At 50.1% G+C, this 27071-nt stretch overlaps 1 protein-coding gene across 1 annotated transcript in view; it reads right to left on the bottom strand.

Moving 5' to 3' along the window:
* Nucleotides 1–27071, bottom strand: part of ARHGEF9 (Cdc42 guanine nucleotide exchange factor 9) — a 158388-nt gene that overhangs the window by 19655 nt on the left and 111662 nt on the right. Inside the window, exons 5-9 of the mRNA XM_062502669.1 lie at nt 20872–21063; nt 16736–16915; nt 14669–14901; nt 10591–10720; nt 2698–2829 (exon numbers count right to left, since the gene is read on the bottom strand). Coding sequence (XP_062358653.1) covers nt 2698–2829; nt 10591–10720; nt 14669–14901; nt 16736–16915; nt 20872–21063 — 867 coding nt within the window. The remainder of the gene's footprint in view (nt 1–2697; nt 2830–10590; nt 10721–14668; nt 14902–16735; nt 16916–20871; nt 21064–27071) is intronic.

Raw genomic sequence — 27071 nt, 5'->3', positions numbered from 1 at the left:
AGTGCTGTTTCATGATTGGTTTTAATCTACACCCTGTTAATTGCTGGACTTCCCTTCCCTGGCTGTCTGCTGGCCAAGGGACTGACAGAGCACCCAAATTCCCTTCCGTGCTCTGTGGTCCCACGGAATCCTCTTGCCTGCAGACAGCATCAGCTGGGCAAGAGCACAGGGGTCTGTCACTGGGGCTGGGGAAACACAGCTTTCTAAAAACTTCATTTCACACTTTGTGACCAAGCCACTGTGTTCTCTTTGGTCGCCTCCATACCCTCCTCACAGAATTATGGAATATCCTGAGTTGGAAGGGACTGCACAAGGATCATCAGAGTCCAGCTCCTGGCCCTGCACAGTTTACCCCAGGAATCAGCCCAGCTCCAGCAGCAGGCTCTGCCTGTCAGGCCAGCACTGAGTCTCTCCTGAGCTGCTGAAACCCAGCCTGACCCATTTCCCCACCGTGCTGCAGCCTGGGCTCAGTCCTGACCCAAAACGTGGCATTTTGTGGAGATCTGTGTTACTGGGAGAACAAGAGAAGGGCTGGGACGTGCTGATGAAGTCAAAATCCCACTGAAAGTAGTAAGAACTGTCCCAGTTTGCAAACAAGATTTCTGGCTGGTCCCACAGGCCCTCTTTAGCCTGTAATAAAAGTAGGGTCATTGTTTTGGTGCAGACATCACCTCGGTGTTTCCAACAGAAGCTACATGGGAGCTAGACCTTATTCCACTGAAAGGACTCAGAAATGTCTCTTTTATCTTCCCATTTGGAAACCCGGACTGCAATGTAGCCTGACAGGATTATTTTCTTCACTCCATCTCCTGTAGCACCGCTGTTTCTGGCTGGCTGGCTGGCTACTGCTATTAAACTGCTCTCATTTTGCTTCCCATCCAACCTGCTTTGCTCAGGCAGCTCAAAGGGAGACAGCAACAGCAATAAACCACAAGCTGGAGCTTGCATTGCCTCCTGATTACAAGAGACACATAAAGAGCACAAATGAAAACTAAATGTGTTTCATGCAGTCACTGATCTTTCTGCGCTGTCAGAAAACACTAAACACGGGGCCCCATCAAGGATTGCTCGGCTATTGGTGAAAGAAAAGTGGAATTCAGAGCAGTAACTCTGTTAACCCTTCCTATTTCACACTGCCATTCCCAGCCTGTGCCACACTGGCCTGGAGGCCTTTGGGGGAATTCAACTTATTACCCAGAACAGGAAAAGAAGATCTTCATCTTCTAAGAACCTGGAGCATCCCCAAAGTGGTCACAGCGTGTCACAGGCCTGGATGTTAAGTACCATGATTTGCAAATCTAAAGCATCTCCTTGTCAAACTCTCTCAACTTCAGGGTGATAAGGAAAGTGGACCCCATGCTTTTAAGGCAACATCTTTTAGTGTTGCCATCATCCAGGATTGCCTTCATTTCTTGGTAATTATTGGCCAGCATCTCAGAACAGGCATTTTTCTCTTGATTATACACATATGGCAAGGCACTGCCAGTGAATTGCTGACCATTCTGCACTCTGCTGATGACCATGGAAATCCCAGCCCTGATTTTCCCAGAGCTAAGGGAATGCTCAATACCTCTCTGGACCAGACCCAGTGCAAGTCAGACTGGATGCCGTCTTCTGAATTGGAAATTTAGGGTCACAATCCAAGAGTAGGAGGTCAGCATTAAGAAGGAAAGAGGCCGAGCACCTCCAGACTCATCACAGCTCTCACTGCTGCTCTGGGGCTGGGCAAGGAGGGAAAGGCACAGCAACGAGGAGGGGAAAAACAAGCACAGACATTCCAGAAGGCAGAATTTCGGTCAACCATGACTCAGGAGAAGCAAGTGCCACCCACTGCAGTGCCCGGGCCACGGAGAGGGCAGTGATGCCACGCTGAGTCAGGAGCCACCCACATCCTTCTTGCCTCCTTGGAGGGTGCCAGGCTCAGCCTGTCCTGAGCCCAGGAGCTGTGACAGGAACGCAGCCCTTTGCTGTCCCAGGGACACCTCCCTGCACAGTTCTGTGCGGCTGCAGGGAGTGACAGCAAATCCTGAGCTGTCACAGCCAGGACTGAGGAGCTCTGTCCCTTTGTGTCACATGGTGACAGAGAGCTGGGGTCACCTCAGTGGACACAGGGGTACCAGAGCTGCTGCTGGGCAGATCACAGCTCACCTGATGCTTTTAACACCACAGCACACCAGCACCAGCATCCTGCACTGCCCTCCCACCTTCTCCATGGGTTCCAGGGCAGGGAGGGGCCCTGTAAAACCCAGCACGACAGAGACAGGAGGATGAGGCTTCAAAAGCCTCTCCCCAAGCACCAGCAGAGACACCCAGCACAGCCTGGCTGCTGCTCATCACGATCTCAATGCAGCAATTGGGCTGTCAGCCCCAGTGCCAGGTTTTGTAGTTCATACAGGAATTGCGGGGCTATCTAATCCCAGATCATACACTGCAGCCAAAACCTAAAACGAGAAGGAAGGCAACGAGCCAAACCAGGGGCACATGCGATAAAAGCATGAAAAGAGCAAGCAGAGGTTGGATTTGCTGTGAGCACAAAAATCCCTCTGTCACAGTGTGCTCCCCACCCCGAGCGGGTGGATTGTCCTTCCTCAGGGCTCTCACATCCTCTCCTGCACGTGTAGCCAACAACCACCGTGCCCTGAGACCCACTTTGGACTGGCAAGCCTGCCCACAGCACGCCCTTAGCTGTGTCCTTACCTTCTTGCAGAGAACCATCTGGTGATCAAAGAGGAAGAAAACTCGCTGCTGGTTCCGTCCATAAGGCTGGTAAATCCAGGACATCTCTCCCGTGTAGATCAGCTCCGAGCTGCGGTCCAAGATATCGTCCCCCTGCAGGGCACAGGAAGAGAGGCTGAGTCAACTGCACTGACAAGTTTGTCTTTGCACCATGGGGAGAAGCAGCAGTTTAGGAAGGTTTCGGCTCTTCTGCAGCTCTCAAAGCTACCCCATCTGATTTTGGGATTGGGGGATAATTCTGAAGGAAGGGGAATAAATGAAGAAGGTGTGGATGCTTGAAACAAGGTCACTACAGCTCCCACTGCAAAGGGGAAGGAGCTGTCCCAGACACTGTCCTCACCCCCCTCTCCAGCTACCCCCAGACCCTTGGATCTTGCTGCAGGTGCTGGTGGCATCAGGAAAACAAAGCCCCTTCCTCCTGCCCACTCCAGAGGACTGGGACTTTGGATTCAGGGCACCAGATTCCCTGCACACCCTCCCTTTAAAACAGCACCCCAAAGCACTTCCCCTCCAGCCAGCTACAAAATCCTGGGACACACTGGGATACCAGTTTCCCATTTCTGAGGCTGCCAGAACCCAGCCCTCTGGATTGCTGCCCCTCTTCTCCCTCACCCAGGCACTGCCAGTCCCTTCTCCCATAGCTCATTAGCGCTGCCCAGCTCCAAAATCCTGTCAGGACCACCCTGGCTCCTGTGGCAGCCCTGGGCCCCCCTGGCTGGCCAGGCCTGCTGGCTACCAGAGTGTCCTCACCCTTCCCTGCCTCCAGCTAAAGCTTGTTTTCCTCTCTCGAGTTTTTTTTTTTTTAAGGATTCATGAGCAGATGGTCTTGAAAACACAGTGCTCTCTCTCCCACTCTCAGAGAGAACAAATGCAGTCACCCTCCACTAATTGGAATGAGCTGGACTTTAAAAAAAGTTAATTAAAACCTATTTATTAAAAAAGGGTGAATTCACCACCACCTGCCCTGTGGGCATCTCGGGTGGAAGGAGGCAGGATGGCTCCAGCTGAAAGGTAAGGAGCAGCATTCAGGAGCAAGACAGAGAAGAGCTTTTTTGGGTTTTTTTTTTTTTGGGGGGGGGGGTTGTGTTTTTTTTTTTTCTTTTCCTTTTTGGCTGTGAACTACTGCAGTTCTGGCTTTGATTTCAAGTTGGAACCGATTTCTGGGATGGGAACATCCCAAAAATCCCAGCAAACAGCTTGTCAAGGTTCAGCCAGCTATGGGGGGCACCCAGCTAGACACACACACTTCTGGTGCTGCTCACACTTGCAGGTGCCAAGGCAGCCAGGAGTCCCCCCCAGCCCTGACTCCGTGGTGAGGATTTCAAGCTGCTGCTCAGGTAAATGTGTAATTAACCTCTCAGCATTGATTGGGAGCCACCGCCTGTGTCCCCGGGCCCTGTGACAACAGCAGCTTCATTAAGTCACTGCATCACCAAGCTGCAGCACAGACTTCCAAATCGCCTTAGCCAGGGCTTGATCCACCTCCCTGCCTCACTCCCGTGTCTGTGCTGGCCCAGGGGCTATTGAGGGATGATTTCCCAGGGTCACTGGCCACAGGGAAGGGTTGTGATCACCCAGTGCCTCACCAGGGTCCTGCTTCAGCCTGGCCAGAGCCCAGGGACCCCGTGCTGCTGGCACAGCTCAGGGGGACTCGAGCCCCAGAACAAGAGGCCTCTGAATAAAACACAGCAGGTCCAGAAATGGTGAGCTTTCCTGGCTACACATGAGCCTAGATGAAGAAGATTCCCACAAGCCTATGGATGGGAGCTTTAGGAGAGGGGGTAAAGCTTAGGAGAGACTGGCTGCTAAAAATAGAAAGCCAGCTTTGTATTTTACTCCTGTGGTAGCATCTGAAGCCTGAGGACACACAGAGGGCTCTGTAAACACTTCTACTTGATTAGCTGAATCCAAACTGTGTAGTCCCTGCAAGCAACATAACCCAAAAACATCCAGATCCGAAATGATGGGGTTTGTATTGCATTCCTTACGTGGGGAGAACCGTTTCAATATCCAGTCTATAGGCTAGAAATAGCTCATTTCCCACTTGGGGTGAGCAAACTGGGAAATACAGATTGCAAAGAGTTTGGGACTGGCACGTGGCTGGCCAAGAGCAGCGTGCCCATGGCCCTGTCCTGCTCCTCCAGCCTGGAGCCTCAGGGCACAACCTCTGAACCCCCAAAGGCTTTTCTTGTCCTGACACAGCTGTACCTCTCTGAAGAGCACAAATTGTCTTCCCCTGGTTCCCACTGAGGGGCTTGGGGGGCAGTTTCAGGCTGGGGGGCAACGAGGACATTGGTTTTCAGTCCCACTGCCACCGTGGCTCCCCCAGCACGCCCCGATCCCTGCTCCAGGCAGACTTCCCCAAAAGTCTGTCCCAGTCCCACACCTCCAAATCTGTACAGAACCAGGAAAAAAATTTCCTTTTTCTTCTCCATTTTTCTTCCCCAACTCCCACAGAGGCTGGATCATCTGTATCCTTCTGTGAGTTAAGATGAGCCCTGCTGGAAAAGGAAGAGGTCAAACTTTTAGTCTCTCTGACCTGGCAGACATTCAGCAGAGCACAGCAGCAGAGTGGCCAAGAGAAGCCCTGACTCTTGATACCTTTTCCGACCTGAGCTTGGTCCCATAAACCTCCAAAAACCCTCTCCAGACACAAGCAGGTTATCAGTGCACATCCCGCAGCATCCAGAGGGCAGCCCGAGGAAAGCTGACTCCGGTGCCAGGCAGAGCCCCAGTCCTTGGTGAGCAGAAATGGGAGCAGAAGGTCACCCAGACCTGGGCTGGATGGGAGCTCCCTGGAGCCCTGCAGTGACACACTGAGTGCCCAGGCCACTGCTGACTGTGGCAGCAGGGCGTCAGCTCTGCTGGAAAGCAGCGGATCCCCAGGGCTGCTGCAGTGAGCACCGCGCTGTGTCATGGGCAGCGGGGAGGAACCCCAGAGCTTTAGCAGGGTCATGAAATAAATGCAGGATATCAAGGAAGGCTTGGCACTGAGAGCTGCTCCCCCTCCCCAGAGCCAGACACCTCCCTGGGCTCAGGAATGCTCGGAGCCCACCGGAGCTGCTCCTCTGCCCCCAGCCCACCCCACCAGGACCCTCTGCTGTCCCTGCTGGGCTCCAGGAGGGATCTGTGCCCGTTCCCGGCTCGCAGGGAGCCAGCAGGGCTCTCTGGTGCCTGACACCGCTGTTCTGCAATTAGAGACTGACAGGCCGATTAGCACCCGGGGCTACGCTGAGATCACAAAAAGGAACAACAGCGAAATGTTGTCCTTTTCAACAGGCTCGGTTTTGATACCTTCTGTTGCTGGGGAGGGGAAAAAAAAAAAAATGAAGAAGGAGAAAAAAAAGAAGGCTCTGTTTCAGTCCCTGCCATGGTTTTTTTCCCCAGGAGGATTTCTCATCAGGCTGTCCTCACTTCGGAGGTTACAAACAGCTTCTTCTCGTGGCACTCTTGGATTCACTAATGCAGTATCAGGCTGAGGCCAGTGATTATAGATTACATAATTAAGGGCAGCAAATCTTGATTTAAAAGACCCGTAAATAACACGAATGAGGAAAAAATTTAAAAGGACAGTTCTCATTAAATTTCTCAAGTAAATATATTTCTCCCTTCATGGAAATGTAATACTCTTGGAAGCTGCCATAGTGGCAGCCCACGGGAATCTTTGGTAGAAATATCTAAATATCTACACAAACCAAAGTAATCTGTTTAAATAGCAAATTCAAACCCATCCAGGCTGATGAGCAAGGCTCTGTTCTGTGCCCCTGCTGGGGATGAGGGACCTTCAAAGATCTCCACCCAGAGAACAGGAGCCACACCACCTCCCTCCTGTGAGAAAAAACAGGGCTGAAAGGGAGGAAAGTGCTGCTGGAGGGCTGGAGAGGGAGCCTGAACTGCTGCAGTGATTGCTGCTTCATTTTATTTTGATGTGGTTCAAGAGCTGTGTGAAAAACCATAAAATTGAGCAATTCCAGGTGTGCTGAGGCACAGACCTGCTTTCCATCCCCACACCATCCATACAGGGCACTGGGGAAGGCTGTGCTGAGTCCTGCCCACGGCAAGAGAGCCCAAATCCTGCCTAGAGCAGAGCTGGGCACAGTGGCACAGGGCTCAGGATGTGTACGGGGGGCAGGAGAGGCACCAGGAGCAGAGGGCAAGGCAGGGATGCACCTCTGAGCAGTGTGAATACAGCCCTGCCCACGCTGGGGCTGGCAAGGCTTGGAAATGATGATGGGCTTTGTGGAAATCTCTTAATCCTGCTCTGTTTGTGTGTGTGGAGCTATTCCCACCAAGCTTTGAGGGCTGCAGCTCCCTCAGAGGGCAGAACAGGGAAGGGAGAGAGCAGCAAAGGCTGCCCAGGATGGGATCTGGCTGCCCCCGTTGAAGGCAGCTCTGTGTGCTGGCTTGCCTTGCTGCCTTTAATTGTCACTGGTTTGATGTGAGGGTGTTTCACTCCGAGCAAGGGGACGATGCTGAGAGGGGGGAATGGAGCTGGAACATCAGGGAACACTTCAGAACTAAAAGGGCTCGGTGGGAGGTGGTGGAAGCCCCAAATTCGGAGCCATTACCAGCTCAGAGGACAAAAGGCACTGGAGGACTGGTGTGGGCAGCACCTCTCCGGGTCTGTTTATATGCTGGGAATTCAGGTTACAAAATAAAGAAGTGAGTCACACGTGGCAACAGACCAAGCCCGGCTTCTCAGTCAAGCCCACATTGCCACAAATTACACAGGAACTCATCTCAGAGTGACTGGGATTATTCCTGATTTACAGCACTCAGTGAGATCAGACTCTTCCCTTAAGATTCTGCTCAGTCATTACTCATTATTAAATGATGCCCAAGCTGCCAATAATTCCTTAAGTCTTCAGGCCTGGCTGTCCCTCGTGCCAAGCCACCCTTTCCTGGTCCCACTGGCAATTTAAACAGTCAGATCCTGCTTGCAGGATTTCTTGGGGAAAACCTCTGGTTAACTCAAGGATTATTTGCAGTTTTCAAATGCTCACCCTGCAATTCACCACGCATGGGATAAAATTTTATCCCATGGAGGGATAAAAATGATTCCTAAAACATGGGATTCAGTAAAACCCCTCTGCTTAAAGCAGTTCGGACATGCCCTTACTTTTCTGATTTGTTTCAGGATCAGAATTCCCAACACCACCTCTCCTTGCACAAAAACGTGCACACATTTTATGTATGAGAACATTTCAAATATTCCCTCACTAAGTATTTTTTTGTTTGGTTGGGAATTTTTCTTTCTTCTTTAAAAAGTCCTTTTCCCACCATCTCCTCACAAAACATGGGTAAATTTAGAAATGAAAATGCAACTTCAGAGCAGAGAACCAGCATCATCAGTCTCGAGATGCTGAGGAAAAACAGACATCCCTCCAAATGAAATATTTCCACGTGCCGAAACATTCAGCTACTGAAATCATTCACAAAGTGCCAACGCTGTGGGAATTTGGGATTAGCTCTATCTCGTGCCCTGCCTGGATTTCGGGTGGAAAAAGACTGAACTGGTAATTTTTTACGCCTGGTTCCTGTTTCTCTGTGGTCAGTGCTGTTGTCAGGGGGTCTCAGGGAGGCCGGGCTGTGCCGGTGCTCTGCAGCCACTGGGATGGACAGAACAGGTACACAAAGGTCAGAGCAGGAGCAGGGCCAGGAAAGCTGGGAATTCCAGCTGTGGGTTCGTCTCTCTGCTCAGGGAACTTCACACAGGCTGGACAGCACAGCAGTGACAGCAAACACCACCTGGGAGCTGCTCAAACCACAAATATCCCTTCCCCACAACCTGGAGGAGCTGGGGACACACACCAGGAGGTCCCTCCTGCACCCCAAAACTGCACAGGACACAGAGCTCTGAGCCCTCAGGGCTGGGTGAGGAAGCCACCCCGATGCTCCAGGTCCTGGGGCCATTCCTGCAGGCACCCAGTGGGATTTGGGGTCTGCAGTGCCTGAGGAACACCTGCACACATCTCAGCACATCCAAGCACTTCCCGAAGATCCAATCTTTTCATTTCTCCCACTCTCTTCCTGCATTACACTGTGGCTCACTTCTGGGTATTTTGGGTTTCTCTGCATCCTTCTGGCTGTTCCATGGACAGCTGTGGAGTGGGGACTGGAGCTGATGATTCAGAATTGCTTCTGAAAAAACTGCTTCAGAAAAGCAGTGAATTCCTCTGCTGGGTCCAGCTCCCATCATCTACTCCCTCATGGAAACTCTGTGAGTCTTCTCGATCCAAAATCCAGAATAAACAGGGCAAGGAGGGTGTTTTCCTTTGACCAGGAGCTGTGTTCCCATCAGATTTCTGAGCGAACCAACAGCCGGCTCTGCTATGCGATGAGAAGCTGAAAGATGCTGCTGCAATAATGTGCTCAAAATCTGGACTAGCTGAAAAAAAAGCCTGGAAGAATAATTTGGCAAGTTCCTGAGGACTGGATGGAGATAAAGAATGGGTACTGCTAAGGAGGAATGAATTATCAAGGATAAGGCTAAATAAAAATGAATTATCAACTGAGCTAATGGAAGAGAAAAAGCAACTGCAATTCCACAGATCCTGTGTGGAGGTCACCTTGGCTTCCCTCTCACACATGAATATTCACTGGCTTGGAATGGATCTGTCCTAATTCAAGATTTATTCACAGGGAGGGTCTCAGAGCTCCTCACAAATGACCCCCATTAGCTCATCCGTGGGCTGAGCATGGAGCTGATGGTCCTGTGCCTCCTGCAGAGCAGTTTCCTCATTCTGGAAATGAGTCTGGTGGCAGTGAGAGATGTTCCTGAGCAGTAAAACAATCAGACACATCCTCTGTGCTCTCTGCTCTCCCAGCCAGCCACAATCCCAGCTCTGACTGCTGCATTTATCACCACGTCCAGGGTTAAACCCAACCTCCATCACAGCACTGAAACTAATTCAGCTAAGGAGGACACAGGTGATGCACCTGTATTTGTCTCCCTCTCCTCCCAGCCTACACAGACCTTTGCCAGAAATAAAATAATTAAAGGATTAACACCTCTTTCCCATACACAGTATGATCCCAATGACTGGAATGTGGAGTTATTTCAGACTTCACAAGTGAGGAAGCAGAAAGGCTGCTCCATCACTCTGATTATCTCCTTGCTGAACACATGGGCTGATGACAACAGCGAGAGGATTTACAAAAACGTTTGTCCTCAATCTGCTGCAAAACCCTATTTACGGATTACTTCCATACAATGATTTTTTAAAATCAGGGACAAAAAGAAAGGGAGAACATAATTTTAGTATGGCTTTTCTTCCAAACACATGGCACAAATGTAGAGACTGAAGGCCTGCTGGTGAGGAATCCTTCTGCTGACTCTGCCTTCCCTGTGCCTCTCAGCTCCTTAATTACACCATCACCACACACAGGGCTGGTTCAGAAATATCTTTAAGTGGGATGTCATTTAGAAAATGCAAATAGCATCTCTAACTCCAGTTTAACAGTTTCCCAGTCATAAAGCAACCACCAGAAGGATTTTCTTCGCTTCTTAACCTCTTCAATACCCGGGGCTTTTTTCTAACTCTTTCCTTCCTTCCTCCCTCCCCAGTGACACAGCACAGAGGCAGAATGTACACAGAGTTTGCTCCAAGTCCATCGACCATCAGCACTGCAATCACAAAAGTCACTCTAGGTTGCTACTGATGAAATTGGAACTGGACCCTGGATTTTCTTCAGGGCACCATTAATATTTAAGCACCACCCTGGAGTCACCATAGTACCTCCTCCACCCCAGGCTTAACCCCAAACAGTGGGAAATGAACTCCAGGATTTTACATAATTCAAGAACAGCTTGGAATTTGTCCTTGCCAGGCTGCCAGGCCAGGTTTACTGTACCTCCCAGTCCAGGACAGAGGCTTGCCACTGAGCTATCTTGTCGATGTTCTCCAGCCTCCTCTTGCGCTCGTTGATCTGCAGGGTCACGTTCCTCATGACAGCCAGGGCAGCAGCCACGTACCTGTAGTCACTGGACACAGAGGGAAAGGCCATCAAAGGCAGCAGGACATGCCCGGGGGTCTGCCACAACCTCACCAGCCCAAGGGGACACGGGAAGGGGTGACCCCTCAGCGGTGTGATGGGATTTTTCCATCTGGATTGTCACAACGGAGCAGCTTGATGGAAACTGGAATTGGGAGCCCAGTCTGGCCTCTACCAACCAGCACTGGTGAGGTCTTTACAGCCTCAAGGTGCCCAGCTGAAGAGCATTCTAAAGGCAGGCTGAACACTGACAGCCTGTGTCTTTGGGATTTCTGTGGTTTCAAAATGAACTTTTAATAAAGGGTTCATTTAGACAAAGACCAGAGCGCCTTCCAAGCCACTCCCAGAGCAGTGGCCCCATGGAATTCACTCTCACTGCAGATTCCAGGTGAGCAAACCAAGCAACTCTTTTTGTTTTGGTTTTTTTTCCCCCTGCATGGCCCTGTGAGTGCAGTAACAGAGTGAGAACAGGCTCCTGCCAGGGCCACTGAGGATGATGATCAGTCTTTTCAAAAAGTGATGCTGAAATCAATGCCATTGATTCCTGCCCTGTGCCTGCTTTTCCATTCCAAGGAGCTGTAATGTTCATTTCCATTGGGAGGACAGGCAAGGCCAGCTGCCACAACACCACCACAATGTATTATTAACTTAAGGGCTGCTATTGATTGCTGACTAATGAGAAAAACTGCCATCTTGGGCAGCTGCAGGGGGAATGGCTTTATCGATTATTGCTAAGGATTGTGCTGGTGACAGCTAAAAGAGGGGTGAATGCTGGGAATTAGATCCCCTCTCCATGTGTTCCCAACAGGATAAATACTAAGAAACAAACACACTGTGATATACAAAAATATTATTTGCTCTTTTGGCATCCCTGCTCAGATGAAATCTTGAGCTGAGTTTTCATTTTTTCTTAAATTCTTACATCAGAATTCTAAGTGTGCTAAAAAAAAAATCCCACAATTTCCAGGACAGCAGGACTGGGCCTTCAGCAAAATAAAGGAAAATAAAGGATGGGCTGCCTGATGTATGGCTGGGAAGAGACCTTAAAGCCATGGGCAGGGACATCTCCCACTATCCCAGGGTGCTCCAAGCCCCGTCCAAGCCAGCCTTGGACACTTCCAGGGATGGAAGGGATTGTGCTACACTAAGAACTTTTCCTGTGCCTCCCTTTGTGTGAAGGGAGTCTTGGTTGTGTGAGGCAGGAAAGGAGCTGTGCCAGGGGGACATCAGGGTGGCCTGGAGAACATCCATGAGTTCTTTAGGGAAACAGGGAAGTCCCTAGGGCCAGGAAGCACCTGGGGAGGCAGGGAGAGGGGCAGGGTTTCCAGACAGTCACTAAAGATCTCCCAGCAGTGATGTTCATGCTCAGAAGGGAGGGAACTCGTGGCAGTCTCCTCATGTAATCTGTTCCTACATTCCCAACTCCAGCTCCCTTCTGCTCTGGGAATGAATGCTCAGGATTCCAGCAAGCTGCACTTTGGACCTTCTTGTATTTAATTCATATTAAGCTGGAGTAGATCTTTAAGAGGTGAACAGATGTGGCTCTGTGAAAAATTCCTAAGAACCAGGCTGCAAACAGGCAGCAGCTGGAGGGAGGCAGGCTCTGAGCTCAGCCCCATCCTGCCTTCATGCAGAGTGGGATGGTGCCAGCCGTTTGTCTTGGGAATGTTAATTCCCTAATTCCAGTGAGAAAACCCCAGCAATGTTTCCCTCTCACGCTGTAATGAAGAGAAGACTCGGCACTGAACTTTTTGGGCTCCCAGCCCACGTCTGTGGCAGAGCTGGCAAAAACTTAGAAGAAAAAAAAAAACAACAGAAGCAGAGCATTTAGCCATGAAGCAATAATAGGATCCTATTAACCATGAGATGAAGGTAAATATATGGTTTGTCAATTCTATTGGGGCTGCAGTGGCCACTTCCCAGTGTTCCATCAGAATCCAAGTCCAGATCCTTGCCAAGCATCACATGCTAGCTCTGGGAGCGTGGTCTGGATTCTGGTTTCAGCATTGTCCTGACCTGCTGCAAGGAAAATCCACAGCTCTGCAGGTGTGGTGGCAGTGAAAAGGAAGGAATAAAAGGAAAAGAGGATCATGTTCCTCTGTCAGATGAAGCCCACATCCCTTCTTTCCTTGGGAATCCTGTGTTTTTCCACGTTTTGCCACTCCAGGGCTGGGATATGCAGCCACAGGTTTCCTCCCCATGCTCTTACAGCTTCAGGGGTTACTCCTCCTAATGCAAGGAGAGCAAACCTCCCCCTGCCTTCCTTCCCAGAGCATGGGGCAGCAGGAGAAAGGGAGTGTCCATGGCAATCCAGGGACACAGAGCTCCCAGGCTGAGTCACCCAGTGCTGCTGAAGCACAGCAGAGCTCCCAAGGCTCCTCAGAACACAGCTCTGTGTGATTACTTAACAACATGGTGAGATAAAACATCCCAAAGGGAACAGGAATGTGCTCCCAAAATAACCCAACCCTGGTGTTTTCACACTGCCCACATCCTCTTTGCTATGGCTCCCAAATAACTCACAGAGGGTCATTTTAAACACTCTTCAGAAGCCACATCTGAGCTCCCAGGCAGTGCTGTGAGTCCTCACGTGGCTGCTGAGGGGAAAGCCCACAACCTGTGGGATCCCAGAGCTGCTTTCTGATACCCTGAGGTTCCCAGAGTCCATTCCAAGTTTGATTTGGTCTTTGGAATAGCAGGAATTGGATCTGAAGCCAAAGGCTTGTCCAAATTGGTGATTTTGGGCATTTGGCTACCATGAATTACTGAGACTTGTGGGTCAGGTCGAATCAATACATCTCTGCTCACATCACACTTCTGCTCTTCTAGAGCTGGGCTTGGGAAAAACAAGCTCTCAAACACTTGCAGGAGTTTCTGAAACATCTCTAGTCTTTTCTGTTCCCACTTGCTTTTAAATGGGTTCTGGAAAAAGAAAGAAAATTGGCAGGGCAGGAGCAAATCTGCTCTTACAGGGCCTGATTTTTCTTTCACCTTATTATCACAGCAGTAAATCCCAAGTGGTATCACAGGCAGTGTTCCTGATTCACACTGTCAGGCAGCCAAGGCTGATTGTCCTCAGCAGCAGTAAAAGACATCCTGGAAATTTTGGGAACTGCCAGTGCTCCTCTGAACCTAAGCCCCGTGGCAAAACCAGAGACAGGACTGGGCTGAAAAGCTGAGCAGGTCTGGAGTTCTCCCCACATCAGGCTCCAGTTGCAGATCCTGGCCCTGTACTCACTGTGTGTCCAGGTTCTCCCTGGGAGCAGGGAAGGAGCCTCTCAGACCAGTGAATGCTAATTAGGTAATCTTTCCAGTGTAACTGGTAGCATCAGAAAGTACATCCAAGGGTAATTAGTTCACATGTCTGATTAGAACAGAGCTGAGTGTGTCTCCATCGAGAATTGCTGCTGTGAGAAGACTGAACTGTCTGCTGACCCTTTGTCCTGCTCCCATTTATCCAGGATGTCACAGGGACAAGAGCTGGACAGAAAACCCCAAACCCTGGGGGAAAAGGAGCACTGGACAGAAAACCCCAACCTTTGTGTGGGAAGGAGCACTGGACAGAAAATACCAAACCCTTGTGTGGAGAGGAGCAGTGGACAGAAAAACCCAATGCCTGTGTGGAAAGGAACACTGGACAGAAAATCCCAACCTTTGGGTGGAAGGGAGCACTGGACAGCAAATCCCAACCGTTGGGTGGGAAGGAGCAGTGGACAGAAAGCCCCAAGCCCTGCCCTGGACTGAAAACCCCAAACCCTTGTGGGAAGAAGCACTGGACAGAAAACCCCAACCCTTGGGTGAGAAGGAGCACTGGACAGAAAACCCCAACCCTTAGGTAGGAAGGAACAGAGGACAGGAAGTCCCAAGCCCTGCCCTGGACAGCAAACCCCAAGCCTTGGGTGGGAAGGAGCCCCGGAGCCCGTGCCTGCTGAGGTACCTGTGCTCCTGGGCCGTGTACTTGAGCAGCTCTGCCAGCTGCAGGGGGTACTTGCAGATCTTCTGCACGGGTGTCAGCAGGAAGCCGTCGATGGCGATGTCGATCATCTGCTGCAGCAGGCGGCACGCCTCGAAGAAGTGCTGGTACCTGCTGTCCTTCATCAGCTTGGAGAGCTCCATGCACGCGTCCAGGTGGTTGTTACAGTACTCAGAATAGATCCAGAAACCGTCTTGCTGTGAAGGCAGAATGAGGAGGACAGGTCAGGCAGAGACCCGGCTGATCGACCCCACACCAGGGCTGGGAAGGGCAGGGTCACATGGGATACTGGGGGAAATTCCCCCTGCAAGGGTGGGGATGGGATTCCCAGAGAAGCTGTGGCTGCCCTGTCCCAGGAGGTGTTCGAGCAGGAAGGACAGACCCTACAGCGCTTCTCCTGTTTGGAAGAGGTGCTGAGAGAGGAGGGATTGCAGAGAGGGACCTGCACTCTGCCACACGGCCGAGGTCTCAGCAGGTACAGGTTGTTAATGTGAGCCCTGCACAGAGCTGGGCTTGTCCTCAGCTTCAAACTGTGCAGGGAGGGTTTGAAAGGCACAACCCAGCAGAGTTCTGGCTTTTAGTAAGACAAGAGGACAACCTTGTTATTTCTAGAGTTCTTTCCCTGAAAGATCCTGAAGCACCTGGGAAGTGTTTGAGGGCTGGTTATGCTTGAAATCACCAACAGAGAACTCAAGGTACTGTGTGTGGATTTCCCCAGGAACAGAGCCCCATAAAACACTAAAAACAAACAAAAAACCCACTCACACATGTGCCCCTCCACCTTTTGGACTGGTCTAACAAGTTTTCTGGTGTCTGTTTTGTTGGAATGTCCTTTTTCTGCCTTCACTGATCACAGACTGTCACTTTTAACTTGAGCTTGATTCATCTGGGCCACACAGACAAGGCAATGAAAAGGCAAAGATTTCACTGGGAAGGAGATGGGCACAGCCCAGCACCACAAATTAACTCTGAGACAGCCCAGAGATAAAAGTCAGGTGTTCCACTGAGCTGTGGCCAATGCCTTCCAAAGAAAGGACAGATTCTGTTTAGCCAAGACACGCCTGCCCAGCAACTTCTTCCCAGTCCCTGAGGGTCCAAACAAGCTGCTTCTCTGGGAACAGGGATCCAGTGTCCTTGCCATCCCACAGCTGACCCAGCCATGCACTGACAGCTCTCCCTTCCTGAAGAAAACGAGGAACAAGATGCTTTGGAGATCCCTAAACAGGAACTTTAAATCCTCACCCCTCTGTTTCCCAAATGGCTAAGCAGGGATAATTTATCAGGAGTTTATTGGCCAGCTCTCAGCCCCTGTTTGGTGACAGGCAAGTGTCAGATCTGCCTCCAAATCGCAGCAGCAATTCTTGCTATTGTCACTATCAATGAATTGACAGCACAGCCTCAAGTCATGACATCTGAGCTACTGATTCTCAGCAAGATTTTGTACATCTTCCCAGCACAGAGGTGCAATGTGATGCTGCTTTTTGCAGGCTCTGATAAGAACCAGCCATGTTAACACCTCATGCACCTTCTCAGAGGAAACCTCAATGAGAGACCCAGGGATGTTCAAAAGATGCTGTGAAACTCTTTAGGGAGGTCCTCCTGAAGTTTCAGGAATGTTTATCAGGAGTTTTTCTGAACAGTGAACTGTTGTCCTGACACAGCACAGGAGCTGCAGCACCTGTGAGCTCTGATACCCTGCTCCCCTCTCCCTCCAGGAAAGCCCCCAGCTCCAGGGCTGTCATTCATTTGACAATTCCTGACATATTTACAACACTGGCCAATTCATCAGCTCCTGCAGGAGCTGGAACAGTAGGATGGGCTAGGCAAAATCCTTCAGCACCCTCTCATCCATGTGACTCAGGTGTACTGGGGGTTATCCAACTGCACGTCCAAGTTCTCCCTCCTCTGTATCTCACCAAGTACATGGAGAACCAAGTCCCTGGTATGTCACTAGATGAGGTTCCTGCCTTCTCGAGTTTTTGTCCCCCCTCCCCAGCCCAGCTCCCAGGGCACAGTGCCCAGTACACTCACGTGTTCCAGGAAGCATGGCCCAATCTCACTGAGATGGGGGTCCTCGTTGTTGTACTGCTTCTCCAGGTCCCTCACAAATCCCATCTGAAATCTATAGATGTCTTCAATGTTCCCAAAGATGATTTTCAGCTGCTCATCACTGAACATGTCCCTCCTCTTCCGGCACTGCTTTAAGTAACCCTGTGAGAGTGAAACAGAAGTGTTACAATGGTTACAACGTAAAGATGTGCCCAAAAGTGTGTATTCTGTCACCATCTGTGGGAACCAGATAAGGCAGTGATCCTCATCTCTGCAGGAGATATCTCCTGTCAATGGGACAGATTTTATAAACCAGGTGGAGCAGTATTCTTTATCTTTTCCACAACCCATCATTCCAGGAGATATCTCCTGTTAATGGGCCACTGAGTTTCACTGCATGACTGATAAAATTCCATCATCCCACTGGGAGATGCTCCACCCAGGGGGAGGAGCTAAGCATTTCCTACCTAGATAAAATCTGAGATTTGGAACATCAGAGCAGCCTTTTTCCACTGGATTCCAGAGGGAAAGAGCTACCAGATCTTTCTACAGGATCACTACTTCAACAAGACCACTTCACCTGTAGTGGGGTTGTATTCTGACTCTCTCAATGGTTTTCTTTTATCTTATTGCATGTGGTTTATTTTTCTCTTTTTTTTTCCCCTATTAAATTGTATTTCTGACTTGCAGTCTTTCACTGGTTTTGCTTTCAAACCATTACAAAGGGTTTCAGAGAGCAGCACAATCCAGGGGCAGCCCCAGTGAGGTGTGTGCAGTGCTGGGTGCCTGGTCCTGCAAACCCCACTACCTCCATCTCCTCATACCCAGCTCTCCTACAAGCACTGCTGCTTCCACATCCTTCCACAGAAAGCTGTGAGGGGCTGCTTGAGCCTGTTCTGACTTCTCCTTTCAGCCCAGTAATCAGGACAAGGAATCTGTTTAATACCATCATCAAGTTCTGTTCAATATTTTTTACAAGATATTTTGTTATGTCTGTTCAATATCGAGTGCACCCCCAACAAGTTTGATGTGCTGGAAGGTGAGAAGGTTCTGAGCAAATCCCCTCATCCTCCCACACTTCACCTGTCAGGATGATCATCGCCAAATCACTGAATTGCTAACGTTGGAAAAGACCTTTAAGACCATCAATCCAACCAGAATGATTTAGACTGGAAACTTTGCAAGGCCAAATCTCAGATGTTGCAACTGGCCTGGTCCATTCTGCAGCATCCTAACTGGAAAGAAACAACACAGAGGTCATCAGGAGATGACTTTGCTTCCTCTGCTTGCCTTTATTATATAGAAAGGGGAAAAAATGAAGGGAAGAAAATGCCAGCAGCTCCAGTGGGACAGCTAAATTTGGGAACTCGGGATGCTTAGTCACACAGCCATGCTGCCAGCTGGTGACATGCAGCTGCTGGGCCACAATGAACATTGGAACCCTGCAATGAACTGTCCTTCAGCCTCACCATGTGGTTCCTGGCAGGGAGAACTTCAAACATGAATGACAAAAGCAACTCTGACCGACCTGGACTGGACCCAACCTCTGCCATGTCCAGCCAGCTCAGCTCGGAGGATGCCGTCACGCTGAATTTCCTGTCTTTTTCAGCTGAGAAGTTTGGGTTATGGAACACCTTCTACACTTCCTAATCTAGGTCTCTCTTCCCCCAGGAGCTCCTTGATGACTCATTTCCCTGGGTTTCCCTCTCTGATTTTCCAAGGAATGGGAGCAGGCTGCTTCCCACGCTGCGGGATGGTCACAGGGCAAATCCAAACTGGAGAGAAATGACAGAGCATCTCTCCATGCAGATTTTCCTGTTCACCTGCTGATCTCAGAACAGCCTGGGAAAAAACCCAAGGAAAAAGCCCTCCCTGTGCCCATGCGGCAGTGTCCCCTCACTCTGCTCTGTGACATCCCTCCCTTCCTGAACACAGGAACATCTCCCAGCCCCGGGGCTGCCATTGGCTGCGATTCCCATCCTCACTATTCCCACCCTCCCTGTGCTGCTTCATCATTTCTCTGGAATCACGTGTCTGGAGGAGCTGAAGCAGCACATTTCTGTGCAGGCACCTCTGAAAGCACAGGGAGAGTAAAGGAATGTGAGGAGTTCTCAAACCTCGTCCTCTCTGTGAGTTTGAAGGTGTTTTCCAGCACAAGCCAGGAAAAGGAGACTGAAGATTCATCCAGAACATGAAGCAGAGGAGGCTGCTGCAGAGTTTTTCCAGTAAATTTACTTCTGTTACATAAAACAATGTCATCTTCCTTCTGCTCAGCCCATCAGGTTTGCTCGGAGAAGGGATAGCTGACTGATGAGCAGATGTTGGAGTGTCTTGTTCGATGAATAACTAAAAATAGCTGCCAAACTGTCTGTCTAAAAAGTACTTTTCCATCTAGTCCCTGAAGTATAGGCCAAAGTTGGGCAGGATTTGCAGGAGGTTAAGTGCTAAGTTTTCTTCACCCCACAGTGGGTTTAGGGACAGCCAGGAGAGGTGGTTGGCTCTCCCAGTCCCAGCTCTCCCAGTCCCAGCTCTCCCAGTCCAGCCCCACTGTGTCAGTGTCTGGGTGAGGAGCTCTCATATGAGCCTCTCTCCAGCAAGGCACAGCCCAAACTGCACAGATGAGAATGGCCATTCCAGTCCTGCCCCTGCTTAGCTGAATCATTTCCTGGTGCTCTACCTGCAGGTAAGTTTTCTCCCCTCAATCCCAGTCTGCACCACACAGAACAGAGTGAGCTTTCTGCATCTCTCCAGGCTGGGACATATCATTAGGTGCAGAAAATCAGTGTTCCCCCACTGCAGCTGAGCCTATCTGCACCTCCTGAGAATCCTACCTGGCAGAAACACGGTGACATGGCTGGAGATGCAAGTTGAGGTTGATTTAGTTTCCTACAGAAAAGTGCAAATGCAGGAAAAGAAACAATATGTGGAGAAGTACCTGCAGTTCATCCCTTCTCCAGTGCAAAGCTCTCTGACTGACATAGCACATTGAAATTAAGCTCATTTGTTTCCAAATTGAAATCCCAAGGCTCTCCCATATTAGAAAAGTGTCATGGATGCTTTTTGGATGGCTGCTCTGCCTCACTGAGAGAAAAGCAGCAAGGATGAAAGGAGGAAGACATTCCTCTAAGCACAATCCCCAAGGGGCTTCACCACATTGACTGGGCACAGGCTCACTAAATCCTAAACATTGCGAGGGATGAGCTGAAAGCCATCCCCAGACTTTGATTTCAGTGCTAACAAACTTCTGCCTCTCAGTGATAAGGACATCACTAAACACAGTGCCCAAACTCTGGCACAGCCACGTGTTCCCATTCCCAAACACCCAGAACCACAGTCTGCACTTTGGCCTCAGCTCAGGGCACCAAGCTTGAACTTAAGGGGTTGTAGACATTAACTGTAACCTAATGAACAAGAACCAAGTTGGGGATTTGTGGGGTCAGTCACTAAAGTCCACTGCTTGCTAGTTCCCTTCTTCGTTTCCCATGGTGGGAACATTTTGCCCTCAGTCTCACCATGAAAGAAACAAATGGGGGCCATCTTGAGCCAGGGGAAATTGTGAACCCGACATGAAAGGCACAGATGACATGGGTAACTGATTGGTTTAATTACAACCTAATTTCCTCAATCACAAGTTCAAAAGTAGATGGCATTGGGTTTTAATTAAGAGGACTGCTTGAAGGATCTCAACCTCATCATGTTTTAGTCAAAGAGCTATGGAATAAAGGTCAGGAAATTGCACTTTTGGTTAATACAAACTAAAGGAATTATCAGATCCAGCAGGAAATTCTCAGAACTGTCAATACATATTGACAGATGCTGCTCCTCCAGTAGACACAGTCTACAGACACTTCAGCTTGTTCCCAAATCACCCAGGGACAAACCCAGGCTCAGCCCCTGCCAGCCTCCCCCATGGGCAGGTATGCCCCAGCCCCAGGTACCTCCCAGATGTCCCTGAAGCGTTTGATGCAGCAGGGACAGACCCAGGCCAGCCCCAGGTGTGTCCCAGCCCCAGGTGCCCCCCAGGTACCTCCCAGATGTCCTTGAGGTGTTTGATGTAGCAGGGACAGCCCCAGGTGTGCCCCCCAGGTGTGTCCCAGCCCCAGGTGCCCCCCAGGTACCTCGCAGATGTCCTTGAGGTGTTTGATGTAGTGGCGCTCGGTGCTCATGATCTCGTTGATGACGTTGGCTCTCATCTGGTCGCGGTTCTGCACGGTCCTGCCCAGGCACAGGCAGTCGGCGCTGGGGTCCAGGTGCCCGTTCTGCACCTCGCTGGTTCCCTCCTCCACCCCATCCTCCTGGTTCACCCACAGCTGCAGGACACACAGCAGCACAGGGATTACTGCCAGCAGCAGCTCCAGCAGGGTTACAGGGCTCTGGGAGATCTGGGATCCAGCTCTCCTCACCCCACAGCTCCCAGTCCACTCTGCCCCGTTCCACACAGCCCCGAACGGCGCCCCACACACTCCCCACCTGAGACCTGCTGTGACCCCAAATATAAAATCACCCTGTGACAGGGTGAAGCTCTGCCAAGAGCTCCAGGCTGAGATGGACACGAGGAAAACGGGAAAACTGCAGTGACTGGTGACAAGCACTGCTGTCCCAGCTCCTGCCACCTCCAGCCAGAGCCTCTCTGAACAGGAGGATCCCCTGGGAGCAGGGATAAGCCCTTCCCAGGGGACGGATTCGAGGTGGGGATGTGGCTGGTTCAGAAATCCGGAGTGCACATCAGCTCTGGGTTGTTTCTGGAGCTCTGCATCCTCACAGGCCAGGGGCTGTGAAGGATTCCATTTGGAATGGAAGCCCTGATTCCATTTCTCAGCAGCTTTCCTCAGCAGCTCACAGGGACAGCCATTCTGCTTCAGGCCAATCCCACATCTCAGCATCCCAGGATTGGGATCTCCAAACCACACGGAATGCACACCCCTGAGCAAGTCTCCTAAAACCTGGGGGCTGAGGGCAGCTTGGCACGGGTGCACTGAGAATTCCATAAAGCAGTGAAAAAGCATCTCTGTGTTTTCAGCACACTGAGGCTTCCTTCCAACATCAAATAAAAAACATCCATAGAAATTGCAAATTCCAGCTCTCTCCTGTGTGTCTGATCCAGCCTGTGCTCTGCACACACCATACGGATCAAGAGCTCCTTCTGTTACCTTTTCCCACAAAACCTGCTTAAAATAACTCTGATCAACTCAAATTGGGCTCAGGGTAGTTTGTAAACAAACATTAAATAAAGCTTAGAGCTGACAGAAATATACCCCTGTCTTTCACAGACCACCTCAGCTGTGATGGAAATGAAGCAACTTCTCTCCTCAGCGTTTGAAGTCCCTAAATCCTGGGGACTTTCAAACCTAAAAATACATTTTCCTGTGAGCAGAGGAACTGTCCACACACAGAGTACAAGGAAACCAGGCAGCATCATTAACCTGATCTTCAGGATTCCTTTCAGTGTTAATAGTTTTTCCTGCTTTCCCATTATTCAGTTTAAACTGGGCTTTGCACAGATTGTAAAGGGCAGTGTTCCTGTAAATTAGGAAAAGCAAAAAGCTCCAAACCTGCCCCTGCTCCTTCCCTGCTTTCCCAACCAACAGCTGCTCTGCTAAACCACCTCTTGCAGCTCCCACGTTCTGCCCTCCCACAGGGAGTTGTAAAGGGCAAAAAAAAAAAACATAAAAAAACCAACCCCCAAAAAAACGAAACAAAAAAATCCCCAAACCCATCTCTTCTTTAGCAGGATGTTAATGATGCTGCAAATTTGGGGGATAAAAAAGGGGGTTTGTAGGATTTCCATCAGCACTGGGAGGCCTGGAGGAGCCCTGGGTTACTGTGAGGGAAAGCAGAGAGCTGATGACCCAATCCCACCAAATTTAGTGGGGTCCTGCATGGAAAACCTCTCCTGGTATGCTGAAACAAATGTGTCTTTTTCAGAAAAACAACCCAAAAGCTGGCTAGAAAAGTGTCTCTTTCAGCAAACCCACCCTGCTCTGGAAAAGGTTTGGGGTTCACTGAGGCAGAGCAACAACCCATGAACATGAGCAGAGGTTTATGTTAAAAAAGAAATAAAGATAAATAAATAACTAAAACAAATGCTGCTGCTGAGAAAAATCCCTGTTGGGGTAAGTGACCTCAGGGGCCAAATGCTGACATCAGTGCCACCAATTTCAGTGCTGGGAAAACCTGGAGGCACCCTGAGAGGGGAAAATGGGTCCTGGGAAGGACAAAATGGCACAAGGAGTCCTCCAAGGGATATGTCCTGGTCACAGCTTCATTGGAATTCCAAACCAAACAGATGTGGGAAATCCAGCAGGAATGTCCAGCATGGTTGAAATTTAAAATAATTTCCTATCCTGCTTTTCTTCTCCTATAGAAAAGGACTTTGCAGCCTTCCCAAACCCAACTGGAACAGCTTGTTACCAACTTTTGATGACATTCCTGCCAGTTTGGCAGCAGAGCATATTTTTAAAGCTCTGCCTCCTAGTGTCGGGTGATCATGAGAAAAAATTTGATTTTCACTTAAAAAAAAAGCCAGAAAGATCTAATCATTACAAGGCATGTGCGTATAAGCCTGAGTCACGAATCCTAAAGGCTTTGAAACTCCAAGGCAGATAGCAAACTTGCAAACTTTCATGATTCCTCAAATTCAGGCTGCCTTTTGTGCACAGCAGGAACAATCCCTCCTTCCTCATCTGTGAATCTCATGAGTCCTGCTTTCTTCCTTAATGAAATTTTTGCTCCTTCCTGCTAGGATCCCTGTTCCAAAAGGAAAAAAAAAACAAACATACAGTTCTAGTCTAGATGACTTCTGCCTTAGATTAAAAACAAATGCAACAATTTTATCAGCTCCAGAGGAAGCTGAAGGTGTTTCCACCCTGCACTCTCCAGCCTCTGCTGCTGGAAGGATGAATCCCACTGTGTTGTTTCAAACACTCCTGTTTCCATCTAAACCTCTGAAGTTCTTTGGAATTCCAGCAAGGATCCTTCTTCCAGGGCATCATTTGAAGTTGGGACCATGACCAATAAAAGTTGAGCCGCAGTGGCAGCTCTGGCACTGACCTTGGGCCAGTCCCTGCAGCTGGAGGAGGTTTCCCCACCCAAACCCAGGGATAATCACACAAAAAAAAACTCATGGAGGTGTTGAAATACGGGCTGATATGCATCATCAGACCTTTGTTCTCACTGTGAGACAGACCTTGGGTTGGGTTTGCACCTCCAACTCTCGGGGCTATGGCACTTCAAGGGTTAACTGTGCCCTCTGTCCCAGTGCCACCACCCCAGGCTGGATCCTCACTGATGGAGCTGCAGGTGACAGCAAAGCGGCACAGCCACGCTGGGGAGATGCTGGCCTTGCCCAAAAACAACTGAAAAGTCGGACTCAGGTGATTCGGACAAAGCTGCAAATGCTCCTGCTTTAACCCAGCACCTCTACCAGGGTGCTCCCTCTGCTTCACACGCGTGGGGCTCCCAAAAATGCCTGAAATGCCTCAGTTTCCCTCCTTCCTGTGGGGAACAGCTGAGATCTCACTCCTGGAGAAAGGTCTGCCTGCTCCCCATCCTCCCAACCAGACACAAATGCTCAGCTGCTCTCAGTGCAAGCATCTCCATGCTGAGAAAAGAAACTTCAAAACTCATTTTCTCCCAGTTTCATCCCATCTCCCCAGCACTCCCAGCTCAGGAGGGGTGGCTGCAATCCCTGTGGGGATTTCCAAGGAGCAGGGATGGGACAGGAATTCCTTGGCAGTTTCCCAAGCTCTGCTGCTCATTTGGATTCCAAGAAGCCTCTCCAGGCTCCTGTCCTGAGCTCCTCAGCAGTTCAGGGCTGTGGCTTGGCACAGCACTGGGATCCCAGACTGAATTCCTGTCTCCAATGGCACTGGTTTAAGGATAAACAACAACCCTACAATAATAAATCCAGGGTCTCTTTAAACACCTTTGCAATGCAAAACATCAGGGGCTGCAAAATAAAACAGCACTGGGAGGGTTTCCCCCAGGCCACGAAAAAGGCCCAGCAGCCAAACCACCAAGGTCTGAGAGTCATTTCAAGCACTTATTTTAATAAGAATTAATTAAAATAAATCAGTGAAAATGACAGGGAAAAAAATCGAGTTGCATAATGCTGGTCCTACGTGATATTTCCCATTGAAAGGCCCCTCCACGTGGAGAGGAACAGGCTTATCATGAGCCTCCAAGTCCTGTTTCAAAATTCAACCCTAATTGGGAAGTCATGACCAGCTCTTGTGTAATGCAAGAACTTGCAGAGGCAGATAAAAGTAAAATAATCAAATAAAAAAGGCCCTTTTCCCTAAGGAGCAGCTCTGGGAGCCAGGGAGAGCTGATGGCTGCATTGTGCTAATTCATGTTCTCTACGACTGATAACCTTTTAGAAAGGGAAAAAAAGGAGCACCCAGGGAAGCACAGGCCAGGCAGGCTCACCTCAGTGCCCAGCAAGAGCACAGAGCAGATTCATGGAAAATATGTTCAGGGACGTGGAAGACAAGGAGGAGACTGGAGAGAGCCACCACAGCTTCAGTGAGGGCAGAGCGTGCCCGACACATCCAGTGACCTGGGGCAAGGTGGTAACAGAGCTCAGAGCCCCTTGTGGGATCTGGAGGGGCTCCAGGAGAGCTGGAGAGACAAGGGATGGAGGGACAGGACACAGGGAATGGCTCCCACTGCCACAGGGCAGGGATGGGTGGGATATTAGGAATTAGGAATTGTTCCCCGGGAGGGTGGGCAGCCCTGGCACAGGGTGCCCTGGATCCCTGGCAGCGTCCCAGGCCAGGCTGGACATTGGGATTGGAGCAGCCTGGGACAGTGGAAGGTGTCCCTGCCACAGCAGGGGTGGCACTGGGTGGGATTTGAGGTCCCTGCCAACCCAAAGCAGTCTGTGATTCTATGATCTAAAAATTCTATAAATATGATTTATCAGCTTGCAGCTTTACCCAAATGGTGCATGAAATCACCCAGTGGCACTGGGCCAGCATCAGTGACCTGCAATTACTGCAGATTTACCCTGCTCAGTGCAGGCACTGGATGGAGAGGACTTTTTCCTTCAACAGGCACCGAGGCCTGATCAACTCTTAATGATCAGAAACCACAATAAGGCAAACATTTTACCAGTCAGCTGCATTATTAACCTGCTTCCACTGGATGTTCACAAGGACAAAACCAGCAGAAAATGCACCATTCTGGATTCTTGCTCCCAATTACCTGATGTGGCAGATTAATGATACAGACACATCCTTCCAGAGAGCTGCTGCCATTCCAGGGAATCTGGATGGCACAGGAGAGGAGTGGGCAGTGCAGTGGGTTACAGAGAACTCAAGAACCTGCAGAAATCCATGGGAGCACAGAGCCTCAGCATCCTCAGCCACCCATCCCCACTGCCCTGGCCAGGGAAGGGCACAGTGGCAGTGTGTGACCCTTTGGGGGGACCTGTCCGAGCTGCAGGTGGCACTGGGAGCCCTGGGATGCTGAAATGCTCCTTGCCTTTAGGAAAACCCAAACTCTGCAGCCCAGCCTGTCCCAGCAGCCCTGCCCATGCTCCTACTTCCAGCACAGCTATTTTTAATCTGGATTTGCCACGGGAGAATCAAATCTCCTTTAAAAGGCTCCGACTGCAGCAGGGACTGCAGCACATCCCAGGCTGCCCAACAGGTGAGGGCACCTCAGCTCCATTTCCAGAAGGAAATCTCACCTTGATGCCCTTGGCTCTGAGGGAATGCTAATGCAGGGGGGGAAAGCAGCTGAGTGATGAGTCCAACAAGATACAATCAGATTTTACAGGCAAAAAGAAGCAGGTGGGGCAGCAAGATGGGGAATTACACCTGCAATCCAGAGCCGCACAGCTAAAAGCTGGACCCAGCTGCCCAATAAAGGCACTGTCTGCCCAGACCAGGCTCTGGGCTCAGAGTCTCCTTCTCCACAGTGCCTTAAAAGCTCACTCCAATTTATCCAGCACTTCTCCTTTAGCAGCAGAAAATAAAGTGGGTCAAAGGCAGCTTTTCAGCAGGAAAATCAATCTAAAATTACAACACTTGGGGGAACCAAGGCAGTGGTGAGAGAGAACACGGAGCACTGCCACCCCTGCACTTCTCCACCCCTGCACCTTCTCCTGGAACAGGAGACCATGAAAATTTCATACCCTCTCCTTGCTCAGGCCTTGGGAGGATCATTTCTTCCTTCCTTCAGTCATCAGGCACTACAAGAAGCTGCAGTAAAAGCTCCACAGCCCCAGTTTTGCTCTTTACCTTGGCTTAGTAACATAAGGAAGGGAGACTCAGCATTGCTGAGGTGAGAAGAAATATATTCTGTAATCTCCGTC

Source organism: Cinclus cinclus, chromosome 15 (assembly GCF_963662255.1).
Source record: "Cinclus cinclus chromosome 15, bCinCin1.1, whole genome shotgun sequence".
In the NCBI taxonomy this organism is placed as follows: Eukaryota; Metazoa; Chordata; class Aves; order Passeriformes; family Cinclidae; genus Cinclus; species Cinclus cinclus.
This window is presented reverse-complemented; position numbering and strand designations above follow the sequence as displayed.